Source organism: Nomia melanderi, chromosome 7, assembly GCF_051020985.1.
Source record: "Nomia melanderi isolate GNS246 chromosome 7, iyNomMela1, whole genome shotgun sequence".
Lineage (NCBI taxonomy): Eukaryota > Metazoa > Arthropoda > Insecta > Hymenoptera > Halictidae > Nomia > Nomia melanderi.
The window spans coordinates 5,211,482-5,234,284 of record NC_135005.1 but is presented as its reverse complement, the minus strand read 5'-3'; the positions used below and the strand labels follow the sequence as shown (position 1 = coordinate 5,234,284).

At 30.6% G+C, this 22,803-nt stretch overlaps 1 protein-coding gene across 2 annotated transcripts in view; it reads right to left on the bottom strand.

The window, feature by feature from the left end:
• Positions 1-15: 15 nt before the first annotated feature.
• The window catches only part of LPCAT (lysophosphatidylcholine acyltransferase), a 73,230-nt gene continuing 50,442 nt past the window's right edge, over positions 16-22,803 (bottom strand). The window contains exons 3-11 of one of the 2 annotated variants that reach the window (XM_031970243.2): positions 12,318-12,532; positions 8,957-9,069; positions 5,202-5,356; positions 4,557-4,694; positions 3,903-4,028; positions 3,672-3,819; positions 2,168-2,266; positions 1,954-2,098; positions 16-1,530 (exon numbers count right to left, since the gene is read on the bottom strand). In XM_031970243.2, coding sequence (XP_031826103.1) covers positions 1,445-1,530; positions 1,954-2,098; positions 2,168-2,266; positions 3,672-3,819; positions 3,903-4,028; positions 4,557-4,694; positions 5,202-5,356; positions 8,957-9,069; positions 12,318-12,532 — 1,225 coding nt within the window. In that variant the 3' untranslated portion in view covers positions 16-1,444. Of the gene's footprint in view, positions 1,531-1,953; positions 2,099-2,167; positions 2,267-3,671; positions 3,820-3,902; positions 4,029-4,556; positions 4,695-5,201; positions 5,357-8,956; positions 9,070-12,317; positions 12,533-19,652; positions 19,871-22,803 lie in introns of both variants that reach the window. The other variant, XM_076369336.1, reaches the window with a different exon arrangement.

The following is a 22,803-nucleotide window of genomic DNA, read 5'->3' as shown; positions in this document are numbered from 1 at the left end:
TTTGTTTCTTAGTAATACAGAACGTATGGATACTTTATTATGCTGTTTAATAATTTTTTATCACTGTTGGGTACAAATGATCGTTATGTTATTTTATGCGTATAGAAAGCAAGAGCATTTATTATTTCGTCCACATTCTATTCAAAAATCCTTAATTTTTTCATTTTATTTTTTTTTTAAATATATACAATACTGTTTTTTGTTTATTAGGTATACAAATAATTCCTTTAGTTTATATTTGCTATTTTAATCGAACACTTCTCAATTTTCGCATCCTTTAATCTTCACCATTTGACAAAAACTTGCTTTTTCTAATCTGAACGTAAATAAGTAGTAATTATCGGCTAATTGGCAAAGAAAACCCGAATTCAGATGTTCAAGTTCAGATACTGAAATACTCAGATTTAAATTTTGAAACCAGATTCAACTTGTACCGGACATTCCGATATCCGGATAGTAAGAGCTCTAGACACATTGCAAACTTGGAAAAGTTTGTAATTGGGGTGGCTTAATTATACTACTAACAACGCGCGGAATTTTAATAGCCTTCAAATTCTTCTGAACCCTGAGCAATCTAGAATAATTCTAAAACTAATCCTTCTTTATTGACAGTACGTCCACCGTGAATTTTAAGTTCAACACGGGGGAGTTTGCATGCTTATCCCTAAGAAACCTTCGGTGTAATACTATTTACATGACTTCAAATGTGGGTGAGAAACTTTAAGGGGCGAAAAGGTTTACAATAAATATTAAGCGAGCAATAGGGAGAAATAAAGTCTGTTCTAAACCATCTGTGCACTAGATAAAAAGTATGTAAAAGTATGAAACTCAAGGAGAAGCTATGTCTTATTTATTGTATATGTATGGTAAACAATACAAAGGAAACATCTTTTTGCGTGTTCTGTGTCCATACTCATACATACTTGTCCTATCAAATATTAAAAAAAAAACAATGGCATAATACAAAACGTAAAACAATAAATTAAACCACTTATGTAATAACAAATAAAAAAAAATCTGTTTCAAAGGAAACAGTATTTATACATATCTTACTTTTTTAAGTAGGATATTTAATCCGAACCGTAAGGGCTCCTTTGGAAATTGACTTCGTTTGTACAAAAGAAGCTCTTCTAGAAATAAAGAAATATATATCTGCGCTACGCGAACGCTAGGCAACAATATCGTTTATTTAATAGAGTCCCTAATATTCTATGCAATCTTCTCGTTCCGTGTTTTGCTTAATCCTCACGAAGACAATTTCTTGTTTCATCAACGCTGTAATACTAACAAAAAATGGCTATCTAATCGTTGAGAAAGTAGTAATATCAGCAAAAATAGAACAAAATTATACAGGACTGGCGCATATCTGATTGAGAAGCGGCCTGCTACAAACACCGCGTGTCCTGCTTCTTCGATGAGTGTGGAACGAGTTGATGAAATATTCTCAAATACTTTTTTTCCTCGTTTCGGTATTAATAGCAAATATGTGAGTGTATTCTGCACGTTCCGATAATGCGGCTAATACAAATTCTATTAAACATAGAAAAAGAGAAAATAAGTGTTAGTTACGCAATAAGTACAATCTCTTGAATAAAAATATTAACTACTAAAATTCATTAAAAAGTTTCTCCTCATTATTCTATGCGTTTTGTTTCTTTAAATAAATTGATTAAAAAGTGATAAAAGTGATAATTAGCATCTTTTTAGTGAAATATATTTGATGTAGACTGATATAATTCATGAACGTTGAACAAACAAAAAAACAATGTTTGAAAAACAACTATGTTAAATCTTACATATAGATTTGATGTCATTAAAAATACGTTTATAATTCTGCAGAACTTTGAGGGAAATATCTGCAATAATCAAAATATTAATACTATCATAAAATTTATATACAACAAAATGCATAGAATAAAATGAAAGGATAATATAGGCAATAATATAATTTACCGAAATTCACTGTCGTATCTGGAAAGTCAATTTTGGCGTGCTGGAAAATTTTATCGGACTCTTCTGGTGGTACATTTAATGACAGTTTTAAGGCCTTCCTCAACTCCATTTTACCGATACACGATAATGATTTCGTGCCACATACCTATTAAATATATTATATTACAAGTAGTACATGTCGTAAGTAATAACGTAAAATAGGTGTGATACTTACTTCAAATGCTGTTTCTACCTTGTCTAGTTCAGTATTTGCGTTTGACGTAGCTAATACTGAGAATATGTACTCCTCAAAATCTATTTTACCTGATCCATTCTGAAATAATAAAACATTTTGTATCATTCATTATAATGCTGTTAACTTACAATTAGCTTCATTTTCATCAGAACACTCTCACTAAAATGTTAATGAAATTTTCGTGATAAAATAACTAACAATAAAAAGTTTCAATGTTGCATTAGCGTTTGTTAAGAATTAAAAATTATTATTGTGACACGTGCGATTATCAACCAGATACCTACGTATTTTATAAAATATCATGTATTTGTAAGGTATAAGTGATTTATGCTAAAAAATTATATTAAATGTTTGTACTGTAATAAATAAAAGCATGTTTAGACAGAAGTACCATTTTTAAAACCTTTGGCTTCATTTTTATGTTGAAATATACTATATATTAATTGTCATATAAATAGATCACAAAAAAGATAGATTCAAAAAAAGGCTAAAATAACAGTAGATATCTTCGAAAAAAATCCAAGAGTAAAGGGTTGACTTCAGTGGAAAGTTTTTATTACAAGTGTTATTTAAGTGGGGATATATATGTTCCCTTATTAATGAATCCTATTACCAGACTCAAAACAAAACATTCTTTTCTCTTTTGTTTTACGTTATTTGTAGTAATACGAAAAAACTTTATTTACATAATTTTTTGCCAAGGGAATCACCAACATTCCAGTAACAATTTTTTGGGAGTATTATTGCACACAGTTGTTTTGAATGTCTAAAATTGACGTAAATATCTAATTGTATGAGAATATTTTTAACCATGAAATTCGTTTTTCAAATAATTTTTCCACAATACTGTGACTACTTCAAAATCGAATATAAATATAAATGCATATATGCACATATGTACTACGTAATCGTATACTGGTCTTCATAATAAACCAATCAAATTTGAAGTATCGAACAGTTTCTTATAAAGCTAGGTATATAGACTATAGAAATTACAGAGCAGGAAAAGAAAAGTACAAGCCACTTTTTCAGCTGGATATGTACCTATCTATATAATGGAAATGGGATATATAATGTTATCATATTCTATATTATAGTATGTATACTACTGACAATGTGTAATGTTTTTATTACATCTAACATCAAACAATAAAAGTATTTCTGATAAGCCAAGTACTTTAATACTTAATCCATCTAAACAAATAAATACAGATATTGTGTTATTTCTAGTAACATTAAATATAAATATTTTATAAAAGAAATTAAACATGAACTCTACATATCAAATTAAAACTTTGATTCTAGGAATCTGTTCAATACGTCTTATCCATGATACAATGAAACCCTCTTTATAATGGACCTTAGCTTCAGAATCAAATTTTTATTGTTGAATTTCACAATTTTGGAAGCATGAAGCATTAATTATTAACCTATCCTGTGTAACAAAAATTATATTCTGATTAATAAGTTAAATAATACCTACTTTATCATGTATTCGGAAAAGTTGTTGGAGAGCAGGCTCTTTCTCGTCGATTCTTAAAAGTTGGGCAAATTCATGCAAGTCAACTTCTTCGCTAAGTCTTCCTATTTTTTTCTGTACTATTTCTTCTTCTGTTTTTGCTGTTACTAACCTAAACGACAAAGAAGTTTTATATTCGTTGTTCTTGTTTTTTTATGAAACCATATATTTATAAACAGTTACACAAAAACGTACCCGAGTTTATTACGAAGCTTATGGGCTTCTACTAAAATGGATGCATGAGGCATATGCAACTGATGAGCTTTAGTAATAATTCTACAATCGTTGTAGGTGTAGTCTGATACTGGAATCTGCAAAGCTCTGAAAAGTAAATAAGATTTTATTTGAAATTTTCATTTTGGTATTCATAAATTTTACTTTATTTGATAAGCTTCATTTACTCGTTATAATTGGATGATTATTTAATAAATTATATTAAGAGAAATAAATATTTTGAGACAGATGAATTTCCTTTGAACCAATTCAAACAAACACAAAAACGATGTCAAAGAAAGCAAAGATGTTATCGATTAATAAAACAATGAAGTTCGGCGTGTGCTTTCGAATACTTCTAACAATTTATTATTGTTAATCGCAAAACATACGGTAAAAGAATGAGCCAATATTTATTACAAGAAGGTCCTTCATGCGTACGCAACAGCTATTTAAATTATTGTCCTGTAATCAATATTTATAAATTTAAAAATTCATCGAAACAGAACTAGTTTCGTGTTCTACATTATATACATTGTTATTTACAACTGAAGTGCCATATTTAAACCTGTTCTGCATAGGAATTATCTGTTACAGTTTCAGACGATGCGTTTACCATTAACAAAATATACTCACTCTGCCATCAAACGTCGTACATTATTTGCGTAAAGCTTAGGATCCGTTTTCTCGGCTTCGCTTGGTTTGTAAACGGGGAGAAACTCGATTTCGCAGCTACTGTTCAGTTGGGTCAACGTCAGCCAGAGCAATTTTAATCTGTAATCGCAGTTGTTGATTATTCATTTTTAAAAATAAATTTTATTTATTCACGGCTACATGTAATTGTAAATGTAAGTGCGTGTTGAGTGACACATGTAAAAACGTAACGTCCAAATATTTAATCTGTTAAAACTAGATCACTTTTGGTACTTCGATGCTCACGTAAGAATCATTAAAATCAAATATAGAGGATTTGATGCATTTTTATCTACAATTGTAATATCTATTACAATTAATATATAAACAAATGTAATACACGTTAATATATAAATAAATAAACAAATAAAAAAATGGAAAATTAATTATAGACAGCTAATTAATTAATTATAGACAGTTTCCGTCTAGTAAGTTAACTGCTATTTTTATTTTGACTGTCAATAATTAGTATTCCTAATTTTCCTTACTAGCACATTTTCTTACGCTAAACGATTAGAAAATAAATAGTACAATATAAATTAGTTTAGATGATATAAATTAGTATAATATGAATTAGTAAATACTCACGCTCCAGGACCCTCCCAAGTCCAAGTGACCGTGTCCAATTTATTAGGATACCTAATGCACACAGGCTGGACCGGGACGCCAGGATAGAATGCACCGGACTTAAAAGTAATTAGGCAGGACCGATTCGTACAGGTGCCTTCTGGGAAAATCATCACCTGTAGGTAGGAATAATTAATTTGGTTATCAATCTCTGTGGAGTATGTGTCGCCTCGAAAATCTTGAAAAATTTCGGGCCTTTCAACCCTCGGACTCATAATTTAATACTAGGTTTATGGAACGCGACAATGTGACGCATATTAAATTTTATAAACATTCCCTGGTAAATGTTTACGTCGATTTTGAATGATGCAATTACAGGAATATGTATCCTAATAGTCTATTTTTAAATCCCTAATTTCTAAGATCTAAATGAACGAACATTAATTTTATTTATTTATCAATATTATTTATTTATTTAATTATTTTGAATGTAAAATATTTAAAGATGTTATGTTTACTTTAATACTGCTGGTACGTAGTTAATAAGTATTACTGTCATCCCGGTTTCCCGAAAGTGAAAAAAAGAAAAAAACCTCAGAAAAAGAAACAGAATGTAATACGATGTAAGATCGTTTATTCGATCATGCATAAATATATGCAGAAACGACTAATATATCGATAGCCCGAAGGTTAATCGGTTTCGATAACATGACTCAGGTATCATCGTGTGTCTGGAATTTATTCAACGACAAAAACAAGACGTGTTAACACAATCACGGCCAGCAATACTTTCACCTTTCTCTAATTAAAAGCCGACTGGAACAAAGAAATTTTCAAGCTGGTTGCCGTGAATCTCTGTCATTAAAACAAGGTTAAAAATGGTAAAATTTGATTTGAAATATCGGGCTTCTAAATATACGTTGGACATAAAAAAGTTTTGCCAAAAAAGTCAACCAGAAACAAAATTATAAATGACGTGAACTCACATCATCGGCCAGGAATGTATTAACACTAAACTACCAAGCAGTTAAACTGACTTTTTAAAATTCTTCTATAGAAACTCCAAGAATGCATCTATTCAGATTTTAATTGTTTTACAATTCAATTTATCTTCTCAATAATTGTAAAAAGGAGAAATCAGGAATGGGTCATTTTGACTCGTTCGGTAGTTGCCCTTTGCACTCGAGAGGCGATTCCTAGTTGACATTGGATTAAACACAGTAAAACTGTAAAATTTTCAATTCAATATTGAAGTTTGTGTAAGGTATCAACACGTGAAACATAAAAATAAAACAATTCTGTCTTTTAATTTATGCAAGATTTTTCTTTACGTTAGTTGCAAATAATGTTATCAATATTTTATTAGGAAATAACGAATATTTATAATATTAAGTATTATTGAGTGCAAAGGGTTAAGAGACAGGTTCATGAAACTTTGAAGCATCGTTGAATATATAGGATGTTTGACTAACGATAGGCATGACAAGTATTTTAAGGGACGATTCTAAAAGTCCAAATAAGACTTATCCTATATTATTCTGAAATCAAAAATGATAAAATTATGGTGGTGGTAGGTAAAAATCTAAACTGAGGACGACGTAGAAATAATATCACCGTTCTTGATTTTCTATTTATTTTGGTTTGCATAATCACTTCTTAAAATATCGAGTTCACCTGACCGGACATTCTGTAGTATTCTTGTGCCAACTATCGATGAAGTGTAAACATTTGTTCTTTGAGTTATATGTTTACGAAACTTTCACTGAACGAGTGAATTCTCATTGATCGATTAAACTTCTCTTGGTAAAAGTCACACGGAACATGATTTTAATATTAATTTGTTATAATCCCGTTTTTAGTATTATTGAAAATGTACGATATGAAAGCAATTTCTTTACAGAACGAACTCTTTTATTAGTAAAGTAGGCATCGTATAAGCTCAAACATATTCGAGGGTAAATATATAAAAATTGAGTAAATGCATAGGTCGGTGAGAACTTTTCCTTCTAAGGTACTGTGTGTTTGAGATATTAAGATTAATTATTTTATTTGAAGAAATTAACACAGACAAAAAATTGTTAATATACGACTTGTTTGATGTAGACATCTCTTTCCTAATTTTCATAAATTATTTATTATTTTTTACTTTTTATTTTCTAAATTACCATTTATTATCTTCTGATTTTTATTTCCTAGATTATTATTTGTTTCCTAGATTATTACTTGTTATTTTCCACTTTTTATTTCCTAAATTATCATTCATTATTTTCTCCTTTTTCTAGATTATTTTTAAAATAAAAATTTTTTCTTTTATAATATAATTTGCTCAATCCTGTTGCTGGTTAACATCGCGAAATAGTGAGAACAGAAATGAAACACTAAGAAGCTCTGCAAATGGAACGTTACTCGAGAAACTCTGTAATCTGATAGTTATATATGTGCATCATATTGCATGGATTTTGTTCTTTCCCATTCGCCCGTTACTATTTCTCATCGTTGGTAAACCAGGAACGGTTCTTATCAGCTAACAATGCAATCCTTAATTGTATCTACTGCACTCTGTAATTGCGTTACGTGAATCGATTATATCAGTGGAATACTGTGTCGCGTGTTTCACTGGCTTCATACTATTTACATGCTTATTGGGTTGCCGCAAAAGTATCTTCCTTTTTATTGCCACCTAACGCATGTACAATATTTTATATTTTATTTTATATTGTATATTATATTACTGAATTGTGCACAGAACATTTCGATTTATTATCATCGTTCATGTTTTCGGAATCTTTATAAAAGCGTTTTATAAACTTTCTGCCATGTAATGAGTTACAATTTCTCATAAGATAAATGCAAAGTATTGTGTTATCTCATGAATAGTGTGGTATTTTATATTCTTTTTATCTTTAAAAATAAAGACGAATAAAATTATTTTTAAAGTAATTATAAACACAGTTTAATTCAAAACATTCAAAAACAGTTTTGTTTATCTTTATTTTTAAAAATAAAAGAAATATGAAAAACGGTATTATTTATGGGATTATCCAATAATTCTGAGGCAATAGCAGTTTATGACTTATAAAATGAATAAATATGTAAATACATCAATAAACTATGATATTACCGTCATACAGAGTAAATATATAAACATATAAATATGTAATAATAAGCCAGTCGTAAAGTGAATAAATATGTAAATATATAAATAACTGTAATATGTGTAATTATTGGGGTGTGCATAACATTTCAAATTAAAAGACTTGTTTTTAGAAACTGAGCAAAATCGAAATGATATTATAGGTCAAAATGAATATTCGTCGTCTGAGGATTAATCTTTGACTGAAGATTTTATAAAAATACGAAATATCTTTTTTTTAAAGGCAGGAAGGGCATCAACATTCAAAATTTTCGAGGCGATATTAACTATGTATGTACATTGTAAGAACACTATTTAATTTTATTTGTTAATTGGTTAATTTATTATTTGGCCGAAAGAAATGGCTGAAATACTGTGAATATATTTTAAAAGTAACAAAAGTTATTTAGGCTTAAAATTATATACTCCATTTTTGCAATAAGTAATATACCTCTAATTTTTTAAATCTCCCACAAATCAAAGTATTCAACAACGAATTATATATTACACAATTTACAAAATAAAATAGTCGAATACTCCTAACTTTAATCTCAAAATTTGCTGTAAATGAAAGAAAACGGGCACACCAAATTAAAATGAGACAAAAAAAGTAGAAAATATTGTTTTACTCTGTTATCGATACCTGTGGCCAATCCTCCTTCGATGTAGCCCTCTCGATGATTTCCTTGATCGTATTTTGCCGTGAATTCGGATCTTCCCTCCACACATAGACCGGCTGCGTGTAGTTGATAAGTTCTGTCAATGGCGACACAAACAGACATATAAATGAGTGTTAAATAACGTTCGAATCGTTTAAATTTATTTCACGTGATGTTATCAACACCATGTTTCCATGTTTTATCCCTGTCTATAAAACTTTTTACTGCAACTTCGTAGCTGTATTTACGTAAATATACATGTAGTGGTGAATGGTACAATTAATCTTTTACAGTTTTGTTCTCTTAATGTCTTGAATTCGTTTTCTCAGTACACTTTACATATTAACCTTTTGTACTCCAGAAGTGTTTCGCTGAAAATACTCAACACTTTTTAATGAGATACAAAAAAACATCTTCTGAAACTAACTTGACGAGAAATCGCACATAAATTGAGGACCAGAACTATTTTATTTCAATATTTCACATATTGATGCATTACACGGAGTTTAATATTAAATATCAAACTGTACAGTTTCCCTGTGTCAAATCAAGAGGCGTCCCTGGAGTGCAAAGGGTTAATTGATATGTAGTTTACACCGAGGAAATGCGTTTGATCAAGGTTTCGTTTCGACTACAGCAAGAAAAAAAAACACTGTAATTCTTGAAAACAATTAATAAGAAATATGCCATAGAATAATGGGACACACTGTATGCTCAAACTGATTTCAACTGATTGGAACGTGCATTCCTTGGACCATGGAATTTGTTCAAGTACAATTGATTCTGTAAAGTGCAAATAAAATGAAATAATTGATTAATATTCTGAAATGATTATTTTGTTTTTAACCGAACGATAGTTCTTAACGTTTAACTGCCACATCGCTCACACATATGCGATAAAATGTTTCAGAATTGTATGTCAATCTTCATGGTAAGATAAGGACAAAATGTATACCAAACAGTTTAAATGCATTTTATTCAGAAGGTTACATAAATAGCTGCTATTATAAATAATGAATATTCATATTTTTTAAGTAATAATTAAAATTTGCAAAAATTGTGCAAAGAAAATGAAAATGTTTTGACGGTATGTACATTTTTATGCGCTGATGTGGCAGTCAACGTATTTCTGGTAAATAAAAATTTGTTGCTGATGTTCGTTTATATAAAATAGCTTATGAAAATTTGCATATATACCATACGCAATAAACCTACCATTTAACATTAATTTTTAACAGATTATTTTACATATTTTGCCTGAGTATCTAAGCTAGCTAAATCATCGTATTTTCGAGTACAGTATTCTCTTTCTGCGGTAACGCTTTTCGTCGACATTTTTCTAATTTCGTCATCCGATTACAGGCGTTTCTGCATTTACTGCACTTTATAACCTGCAGAACACAGTGAGGTAGACACTTACTGCTGTTAATAAACTTTAATAGTGTTCATATATTATTGCGAGTGCAATGAAAACACGTTATCTAGGCTACTTCGAAAAATAGTATGTTGTCTAATACTTTTTTTTATGAATCGCTGCCAGAAAGTATACATTTGAAAAGTTACAAGTGGTTTGGTAAACTCCTTGATAGTGATTGATCGTGATCTAACCGTATCGTTGATCATTAGTGAAAATCAAGCCTAATTCTTTTCTTCCATTAATTTTCCGATTGTTTTAATAGATGAACTGCGATTTGTAACAATTTCATGGACCACTCTGCACAGTTGTATTGATATTGTTGATTGTCGTGATGGTAGAGAGAAAATACTGTACTCGATTAAACGGTATCTGACGTTGATTAAACTGCTTTCGAAAAATGTGTTAAGGTAATTCCGGGTGAGATGGCCCCATCTCATTTACATTGTCAAATATCTATATTAACAATCATTATTATCAATCATACCATTTTAGTGGTACATCGAATCTTGCACAGGTATCTACTTAACTATTCTTATACGGAGAGAAAAGTCCCCTATATTGGACCACGTAAAATACTTCCATAAATCGAAAATGTGTGTTCACAAATTCGAGCAGAAAAAATCGAGAAAAATCTTAGCATCACAGTTGATGCATACACGTGAAAAAACCGACTGATATTTCCAAAATAGCGTTAACAGTTCAATTTAGAAAACCGGTTTCTTAATTTGAATCACCAGTAATATTTACATATTATAAAAATATAAAAAGCCAATTCTGATAATATAAATTCTGATTTAACAGCGTACCGTAAAAAACTAAATAAAATTCGGATTTGAAACTACAGAAATAAACAATATGAAAACAAAAATTACACGAATTATAGACGAGTATAAAATAGAATTACATTAGCCGGCGTTGAAGTAAACGGACTAAAATTATCACTTATTATACAACCGTCTGTTTCAGTATCCTTACTAAACCGCACAGAAACTATAATTTCACGCTAAAAGATATTGTTAAAATCAATTTAAATATGAAAAGAAGTTACGGTCCAATGTAGAAACCGGTCCAAGTTAGGCTACTTTCCCCTATTTACTTTTACAAAAATATATTATATATACTTATGCATTTTTATAGGGGAGAAAAGGGTAAAACGGAAGACCAATATTTTTCGTAGATAACGAGCTCGTATCGAACTGGTGTTGCATGATATAGACCTACTGTGGAGGTACACCACGTTAGCCAAGCCGACCGTTGGTTTAAAAGTGAAGAGGGATAAGGGGAGTCTTTCACTCACAACGCTCGGCTTTCGACGCATGGTCATTATTGGCACGTGGCAATAACAAAGAACAGAAGCTAGACCGAATGCGATGGAACTTTAGAGAATTTTGTTTTCTATCGTTGACGCAGCTCGATTAAGGGAAAGCGTTCTCGACTCTCGAGATGCAATAAACAGAACGAGAGCCACGCTGACAAACGTGGTCCTTCGACTAAACAGTGTCCTTCTCAGGCACTCGTTTGCAGCCTTCGCAGTGACGTCTAAGTAAAAGGGTTCTACGTAACAAAATTTTCCAATGTTATTTAACCATCCAACGTAATTATACAATTCAGAACGTGAGAGCCGCAGGATAATAATCCTCGATATAGTTTCTGATCGTCTGCAGATCAGTGTACAAATATTACCTACAAAAACATTGGTGTTCCGTTTTATCCATGCGTTCCAATTTACTCCAACCTCCCCAATATATGTTTTCCTTTTGTAAAATATTAATGATATTTACGATGCAACGTTTGAAAAAAGTGGACCATCTCCCCTGACATACTCTATTCATCTAGAAGCAGCGTTGAAGCGACGGAGTTGGTTAGTTGGCTCGATTCGGTTAATCGGGAGGACGAGTGGTGGAATCTTTTCAATAATGATCACATACTTCCGATGAACGGATTCAGTCCCGACTCTCGCCTTACGATGATCGAAGGGAAGCCAGTTATGTAGACGATCCCACCGTCCATGAATGTGGAATGGGGTGCAACCACTAGGATCGGCGCCTCGGACCTGCTGGCCTGTCTTCCACGTACAACGATCCTCATCCCTCCTGCCTGGTACGTCAGCCGGCCCATGAAGCACAGCCAGGGGACTATTTTGCTGAAGGTTTCAATCGAGCTTGGTTAACGGTTCCTCGATTCTCCCTCTGTTTTGACAGTTTCGTTCAGACCGTACGTCCTCCTTGCAACCGCGAACCTCGATTAAGACTATGCTCGATATTTCGCCGAGTATTTTCCAGGGGTTGGAAACGGTTACGATATCGGTTTCGGTTCTTGAAACAGTTATGGAAAACCAAAATATAGTCACAACTGTAATTCGGTATATCGCTTTCGGTTCTACAGGGTGGACCACGAAGATGGATCAGCTTAGATTATTCTGATGCTAGCGGTTCGATCGGAAATTTTGTTTGCTAAAATAACATGGTTCAATTTATATATAATTCAAATTATATATAAATAATTATTTGTATATATTACATTATATTATATTATATTATATTGTATTATAAATGAATAACAGTTATGACCCTATTTCGGTTCTCCATAATTGTTTTAGTCGGAACCGATATATAACAGTTTCAAATAGTGATTATTAGAAGCTTTTCAATCCCTGATATTTTCCTATACACCAGTGGTTTCCAAACTTTGTGTTATTAGGTCTCCTTTAAAAAACTCTAATTCTGACGCCTCGTCCCTTTTTTGACACCGACAGACTCTATTTACGCGATTTCCATTAACACAAAACAAATCCACGTGGAGTGGATACTCCGCATAAATGGAGAGACAGGTGAATTTCTTTTCTACCCTTTTTTTCCTTTCACGATTGATAGCTCGTACAAAGCGTAAAATAAGTAATGGATTATCGATGGCTTCTACGGTGAAACTTACGTCTTTTATTGAGATTTGTTAGAAAATTTTGTTACAGAAACGTTTCCGATGCTTGTTTTCTTTTCTGATTTATGGCTACTCTACTCAAGTGAAAAACAGTTTGGAAAGAACAAAATAGCGTAAACACGTCGCTGTTTATGCGAGTTTCCTGTTATTCACGATCAGATCGCGTGCCACGTTGTACGTGTTCTTTCTGTGTTACATCGAATACACAGAAATAACAAATTTGTAAATAATATCGATCCAGTTTAATAAGAATTTTAACTATACTTTTTTTACCCTTAACGACCTAGAAATACTTTAACTATTATTTACTGTTTTGTATAGAATATACAGATAAGAAACGGAAACGCAAATTAGCTCTTTGCACTCCAAAGGTATGTATTTAGCTAAATATATTCAACATTTTCTGATACAGACGATATGTTTTGAAAGCAAATGCAATATTATGTAAATTAAGGAGCAAAGTTCTATTTGTTCCAATATTTCACATATTACATAAAGCTTAATATTAAATGTGAAAAATCAATATTAATATCATTTTGTATATATTAAATCAAGTGGCCACAGAGGGTGGCGTGCAAAAGGTTAACTATTAGGAGCTGTCGCGGTATTTAACGTTTTAAATGATTCTTAAATGTAAAATAAAAATATTTTTAATTTATATACAGTAACGATAATTATGATGAAAATAGTAAAATGATCTTTTGGTGCAATATACATGGCATTCGACCTCATAAGTAAAAATGCTGTGCCGCGTATATTGCGACATTTTTCCGCTAAGGGTTGGTGGATCTCGAGATTCATGAGTGTATTTATTATATATTTAAAAATTGTATCCATTGCTTCTTTTACGCTCTGTAGATATTTGATATTCAATAAATACTGCACTGAAGTATAATGTACTGCTCGGTAAAGAACTGAAATTATTTATTATAAATTTATATTAACTGGTATCCTGTACAATTTAGCAAATGATCGTGGACTATTTATCGAATTTCAGAATAATGAAAATTATGATCTCTGCATACAAAAGTCAACGTGCATTCGATAAAATTATATGTACATTTATGTGTTTGATACTGCAGCACATTTATATTCATGTGTGCTAAATACTTGTTCGTTATTAGATATGTGACACATATTCGATTTTACACGAAAATGTTTCAAATAATTCGTTAATTGAAGAATTTCTCGCTTAATCGTTCTACTAATTTCATATTAAGAGATGTATCATATTAGTATGCTACTAATTTGAATTTATGAGTACGATAATATTTATTGAACGTATAGCCAATAGAAGGAAAACTCACTAAAAGCACAAGAGCACAAATTCTTCAATTTCAAATCATATTATTCATTAAACATAATTTTTATTTTAGCATTTAATTTTTTATAAAAGTAATCTCGGAAAATCATTGAAAATTTTCTCATTGTCAGTTAGTTCGGATAGAAAAGGTTTTGCTAAACATATTGTTTTAAAAACAAACTAATTTTGTGTTATTAACATTTTTCTTATTTGTTGAAATGAAATAGTTTTGTTGTTCAATTATTGATTTTTCAAAGGAAAATATTTTTACACAGGTTTATTTCACAATGAAGAGGGATCATTATTTAACTGATATATTTGAATGTTGTTTATATATTTAAATTTCTTATGATTAAAAATTGGAGAAATAGTTTTATTTTTCAATAATAAGTAATGTAATATTCTCAGAGTCCTTGATATTTTTGCTTTTATATAATATTATAAGGATCTAGAATGTCTGAGAATTTTCTACAGATTTCCACGACTGGATTCCACAGAAATAGAAAGCCGCCGCACCGTGCAATTGCAAATCTAAGTAAGTACGTTATTTTTCCTCTTACAGTTAAATCATATCCCAGATACGTAATCAATACTATTACGTGTTATTTAAATGTATCGTTCAATGTTTTCGAAATTTCTATTTAACCATCTTCCATTAAAATTTTTTTTACTTTATTACATATTATTATTGCTCTTCCAGATGTTAAATTTAACCTAAGAAGAGAATTAATTTTTTTCCTATGAAGTAATTTCATTTTTTACATTTCATTATTTAATAAATAAATTTAATTTAAAAAATTCACTTTTTTAATATCACAAAATATTTTAATTAATCGTTATTGTATATATTCGTATAAACAAATGTGTATATAACTGCCGAAATTTTACTAAATACAAATAATTCTTTTCGTATAGCAAATTACTATTGATGAAAAAAAAATTCGCTTGTTAGCGAAGATAGTTCATACTTTTGAGTGTCGTAGACGTGAAACAGTCCAGCTTTCATTTCCGATTTTACGATACTTTCCACGGAACAAAAGCTCCATTTGACTTATAATGACTTTTCTTCCGGCGAACAATAAAATTTTTACAATGTCAACAATTTTCCGAGTGCTATTCCTTAGCAACGTGCAGAAGAAACGCGCAGCCAGTAGAAAACTCTATACTATCACCGGTTTATTTGCACAAGAGTGAAACTTCTAAACTGCTTCTGAACCACGTGACATCCTAGTGAGAAAGTTTATGGCGGCCGTGAGTTCTTTACCGATAGTACGCTTATACCTCGCAAAAATATTTGTTCGAATGTAATCTCAGATTTTAAAACAGTCGGTACGCGAAATGTCTCATAATTATGAAATTATAGTTATTCAAATTCTTTCTAACATATACAAGTGTGGAAAATAAGTATCAGATCAATGAGAAAAGTCTTAACGAACATGAATCCATGGACTAACCGTATAATAAATTATGTCTCTATAAACAAAATTATGTCTGTATAAACCAAACATTAATAACTCATTAATAATTTCTCAAATATTCAGTTTTCAGTTTCATATTACATTTTTACAATTTATAATATGTATTTTCAATTTTATATTAGTTGCGAAAATTTATCTAGTCATACAGTTCTTTATATAAATAGTGTACATCGTATGACATAAATGAAGCAAAAACGCGAGTACTTAGAAGATAACCCATTTCAGAACTCATGTTTATTAAGACTCTTATACCACTTTATAATTCCTTTAAACCAAGTCATTGACTATTATTTTCACTTTTCTGCGTAGTAACGTCTTAAGAGAAACTTTCATTGTAAACATATGTGTACATTAGCGGAAGCAGAGAAAGAGAAAAACGTATTTATAAGGAGATAATAAAAATAAAGAGACACAGGTACAATGTATGAAGCGATTGATAGCGTCGTTAAGCATTACAAATAACTCGCGTAACGGCGAATGTTTCTCTGAACCTCGCTGTAAAGATAATGTGTCCGCTAATATTGTTCTGCATTATTAAAGGTGTCAGTTAATAGCTTATGTGTTCCCATTATTCCAGAATCTTGTTAGTATTGTCACTATTATAACATATTGTTATGACTAGTTCCATTCACCGCATACATACATACATCTTCCGTTAGTGTAATCCAACCGTCTTTCTTACACCTTGAGTGATTAATTCTAAGATAACGTGCAATGTCGCTTTTGTGCTTGATGCTTGATGAATTACACGAATGACAGAATTCCTTTCGGCATACAGTTAATACTAGAACAACCGAGCGTCTAACGTGATTAATATGTAACCCTTATAAAAATTGTAGCTATAGGTTTCTTTTCGGTTTATTTATATATTGATTATAGTATTCAAGTGAACTATTTATTTTTTAAATCATTTCGGATATCTACCGCTTCTATTAATACTTTCAAGATCGCTGACGTGAAAACACGTCTTTCTAAATTTTATTCCTGGTTACCACTGACATGAATTCATGTATTTTTAAATATTGAATTGATGCAACAATTTTGACGTCTTTTGTACGTGGTCAATAAAAAAAAAATGTTTACTTCGAAACAAATAACATGTGTTCTCTAACTTTTGTAAGGTACTGTAATGTACAAAGGACATTCCTTTCTTCGTTTTTACTTAGTTTTGGTTTAGTCAGTTAACAATCGAGAACTCTTCTTTTTATTTCTTATAAAAAAACTTCGAAACGTTTGCATCAAACTAATATAATAACTTTTAAAATATTTTATTCTTTTGTTCTTCTCCATTTGCGACTTCTATGGCGGAAAGTTGTTTAATGCAAAACAACAGACCGTTAAAACAAATATTTCAAAAGAATTTTTCTAATTCTTGTCTCCGTTTTAACGTCAGTTTGCGGCGATTAACTGAAGATTTTCTTCATTTTCACTGACAATGAGTATTAAAAAACAAAAAATTTACTGGTTACAAATGTGTTAAGATATGAATAGTTATGAAATAAGAAAACTGAAACCCACTATTTTGATGGATACGGTTGTTCTAGTATTAAACGAAGTTGCGAGAAAATCAATGTTTTCTTTCGACGATTGGGTAACTTTCTGCTGCAGGTAAAGATGAATAAGAATTTCATTTGCATACATAAAGCATTATATATGAAGCATAATACTTCGTCCGCCATGTTTCGATTTTAGAATGCTTTCCACGAAGCAAAAGTAATATTTGATTTTTAATGATTTTTTAACTATGTAATCATATGAATCTTATCTTGGTATAAAAAGGTGGTTTGCTAACTTTTGCACAGACAACCATAGTACAACACGTTATATTGCTTATATACAATTTTGTATAAAATTGATTTGCTTGTATAGTTGTAGTGTTTATAGTATTTTAAATTGTGTGAAACTATACTGTAAAATTATTATCTGCTAATAGTGTAGAAAACATTATTTTATATCTTCAACTATTTAAGTCTCAAGATTTTATCGTTTTTTACGTTAACCCTTTGCACCCAGAAATTTTTCACTAGAAATATTTGAACATTTCCTGATGAGATAAAGACGATGTTTTTTTAAATTAACTCGAAGAGAAATTATACATACACTGAGAAACAAAGCTATTTTATTTCAATATTTCACATATTGCTGCATTATACAAAGTTTAATATTAAATATCAAAATATTATAGTTTTACTGTATGAAATCAAGTGATGTGTGAGATTTACCTCTTGACTGCAAAGGGTTAAATATTTTTCACAGCAAAATTTTGCTTGTATGTAAAATAAAAATATTTTAAGCTCCTGTTGTTTTAATATAAATTACATATCATTTCCTGTCATATTAAATATTTATTTAATTCGAACTTCTGGAGGTCTCTGTTTCAAATAACGTAAAGGTCTAACTTTGTTTTACTTTTGCAATTGATCACTTTCGTTACCAAACATTATTTATGCTCGCACAAAAATGAATGATTCATAACAACCGTGGTACAGTATTCTCTTTTCGTATATGAAGACACGACAGCAGCGAATACTTAATGAAAATAAGAATGCAACAGCTGCGTCAGCAGCACCGGCAAAACAATTGACAGAGCACAACGTATGATTCACTAACAGCGAAAGTGTTAAAGTCGACTAATTATGGCTGACAGTTCTTACCAACTTTACGATTTTCCTAAAAGCGAAATCGTATATCATGAAATTTTATTATACACAGCACTTTTCTGTTCTTCATAAAGATTTTCTCCTTCTACAATCGTTATACGATTGTTTGGACACCCTATATGTACGTGTTGTACGATGGTTGTTAGTACATATACAGACTCTGAGACTTTTCATTATCTATCGGTAATTATTGAACAATTTATTGAAAACTACTAACACTGGTCCGCAAAAATCGCGTTTCGGGTGCCGTTTTGCCTTTCAGCATTGTTTAAACATGTTCAAATGTTTATAATGTAATTAAAATTTAGATCATTGTGTTCAGGAAGGTCTACAGTATAATGCTGCGCAAGGAAAGATTGAAAAATTTTCATAATTAAGACACAGCAAATGTTCAAAGTTGGAAAATCGAGTTTTTTTTCAAAATTCATTTTCCCAAAAACTGTGGCTGATGAAGAAAAACAGATTGCATATTTGAATTTAGCATGAGAAATACTATTAAAACCACCCATTAAACCTTCTGTATCAAAAATCGTGTTGACCAGTATAATAGGCAATGAAACTGTTTAAAAGGTTGTTTGAAAAACAAATGAACAATGTCAACAAGAGTGCAAACATTTACGAGTAAGAAAACTCCATTTCATATACACCAATCTAATACTTCAACCAAGCTGGTTTTATTTCCAAGTGGGCGCAATCGAAGACGCTCGAATCGCATTGATCGAGAATTGATACCAATGCGTCCATTGAAAAATGGAGGGTTGACAATGGTCGTGCGTCCAATAGATAATGGAAAAATGGAAAAAAGAGGGAAAAAACGAATATCGCGTGGCAAGATTGAACGACAACACGGCGAATGGCTTCACACAGTACACACGGAAGACCTACTTCCAAAAAAGGGAATACGTCCGGTCTCCGCCTTGGCGACGATGCTCGGTCCGCCGAGATACACGACCGGAAATGCGTCGAAGAAGCTTGAATGCGGAGCCACGGCTAACACCGGGGCATCCTTTGATTCTGCTTTGCGACCCTTGACCTTCAGATGATGGAATCCTCCGCACATGAACAACGCCCGCATCATCCAGCAGATTACAATTCGCATGTCTCTGTTTTTTTTTTTCAAGCTTTTTAAAATCATATCGTTTTCCTTGAGTGTGTATTAACCCCTTGCCGTACTATTCACGTTTGTTGTTTTATAACAACGTGTCAGACTCGTGGCGAAGACTTTCAACATGATTTTGTAAACATAAATATTACTCATTCGAATTCAAAATAAATATTATTTTTTTGTAATCAATTATTATGCTTAAGAGCAAACATAGATAGAATATGCCAAGAATTTGTCTTCTTTCCAATAAATTATTAATGACAAAGTAATTGTATCGATTAAAGTTGAGAAATCATAGGACAAGGGGTTAAGCACATGTGAAATTTTACTATAAACAATTTGGAAGAAAAGAGACAATGTTTTATTTTACTTTAACCCATTCGTGTAGAGTATCGAATTAGACTCGTAGTGCATGTTTGTATTTTGTCGTGGCGTATTAATAAATATTAACCAGTTAACTGCGTTGGACGAATGTACACGTCATCTTGAAGCTTGAAATGATATATACTAATTCTTTCAACGATGAACTCTTTATTGTTTCAGATAAACATGTAATTTTTCTGTGTTTTGCTTTGGTTTCTCAATGAATGAACAACGTGATTGTACTACCAATTCTCTAATTTAAGATTCTAATATTTTCTTCGCTACTTGTAAATAATCATTTCTTAATAATTACATTAATGCGCCTCTATTTCATATTTTAGACTGCAGTATTAAAAAACACTGTCGATCACATTATAGTATTAGGCATGTAAACCTGTTACTTCTTTAATTAAAATTCTTATAGTTAAGAAAGAAATACTTTCTAAATTATTAAAATATACCCTAGGTGCATTCGTGCTGTGTTTGATGAGTATTTACATTCTTCGTTTTTTTATTTTACTGCACGCAAAACGAGAGATTTTTTAAACTAAATTCCATAGTTAACAGGTTAATACGTTATGTTTTCCGTTTTTCTCTGTAATTCAGTCAGCTTCTACGTATTTTTTGGATTATTTTTATATAACATTGTCTAAACATATTTTGTCCACGAAATATACGAAACGATTGCCTTACGAATGGGTTACGTGTAAATTTACTTTGAAGATAGTAAAGTGTTAATAGTATAATAGTCTTTTACTTTAGTCCATGCGTATTGAACAACATTGATTTTTATTAAAGTAATCTAGACATTACTGTTGCGAATCTCACTCGTCATTGTCTGGCAAGGGGTTAAAGGGGAATCTTCTGTTACAGTAGTAAAACTGATTGATTTTTCAATGTATTTTTATTTTGGAAAATTATTAAGTATAAATGTTTATTATTTTATAGGTACAAGGATATATTCGAAAATTAGAAAAAATAGCTTTTTACGTTATATTTTTGTCACTATTAAATAATAATGCTTATGATAATTATGAGAATCTGAAAAATAAGATCTATGAAATAAGATAAGTTAGACAGTTTGTGTTCGGATTGTATTAACTCTTGACAAAAATTGTAAAAAATTCTACAAATTTTATGTTCTTAAGCTGGAAACCTTGAATTGAAGAAGGTTGATTTTCATATCAAAAACGCGAAACTTCTATGATCTTTTTATGATTTTTCTCTGAAGTTAGTATAATCCCATTACAAGCTATCTAATAACTTTAAGAAACTTTTCTATTTTTTAGATTCTGATGATTACTTTTGCATTGTCGAAGAGGACGGCAACGATTAATTTAATAGTGATAAAAAAATGAATAAAAACACTTTTTTCCCTAGTTTTTGAATGTATCTTTGTAATTGTAAAATAATAAGGATTCCTAATTAGTAACTTTCCAAAGCAAAAATATTAAAAAGTTATTATTGGATTTTACTGCTATAACAGGAGGTTTCCATTTTAAGTGTATGCGAAAGTAATGGCTATTACATTGGAACATATATTTTATCTTCCGTTTAAATTATTTATTTGTACGTACTTTTTCTACCACTATTGCAGCTATTGTAAATAATAATATAATGTGATTTTGATATTTAACAAGACAACAAAAGGAAAAATATAATACTGGCCGATTATATAAACACAACAAACTTAATTAAATTTATAGTTCATATAATCAATGTAGTTATAATTCACATGTAAATATTAAAACATTGTATATTAATATATAACATTACATTCAAATGTGTAATCATTATTGAAAACTGTAAGAAGTAAACAGCAACACAGTGTTCTTAATATTTAGAAACACTAATTCAAGTAAAATTGATTACTGTTGAATAAAACGACGAAAATAAACATTCAAAGTCAATTATTTAAAAGACGTAATGTTTCTATATGTTAAATGGTCTCATTTGTGTTATTAATTATACGTTCACTTTGTCTTTTTTGATTTTCACTATATTCTCAACAATTCCGAAATATCTTCAAGAGTTTTGATAATATATTTCGTATAAAAATGAATTCTCTTCCAACGTTCTAGAAATGATATCAAAGCTTAATAAGGCCAGCGCGAATTATGATGCGTTTAATTAAAAGCGTAACTTCAACGTAGTGACGGAATTTACTGGAAAATGCTATATTACTTATACTGTAATTTAAATTCGGATAACTGAATCATCGTTCAGTTAGAAACAAAAGTTTTCGGAAGAACAAAGTTCAAAATTAATTCTTGTTTGAAGTCAGACGAGAATTACGAAATTATGTGTAATGATATATTAAAATGATATATTTTCTATTGAAAATAGTTTTTCCGATATCGGAATAGCCATTATTTTTGCATACAGATATATAACACAATATTCACGAAAACGCAGCTCTATTCTACTACTTACGTGCAATGGCTTATTTGTTTCGCGTGCAAGCTATTAAAAGGAAACGCTCTAAAACTATTTCACAGATTACAGTGTGATTGACTAAAAATAGATGCGTGAAAAATATGTGATAGCTTAATAATAAATAGTCTAATT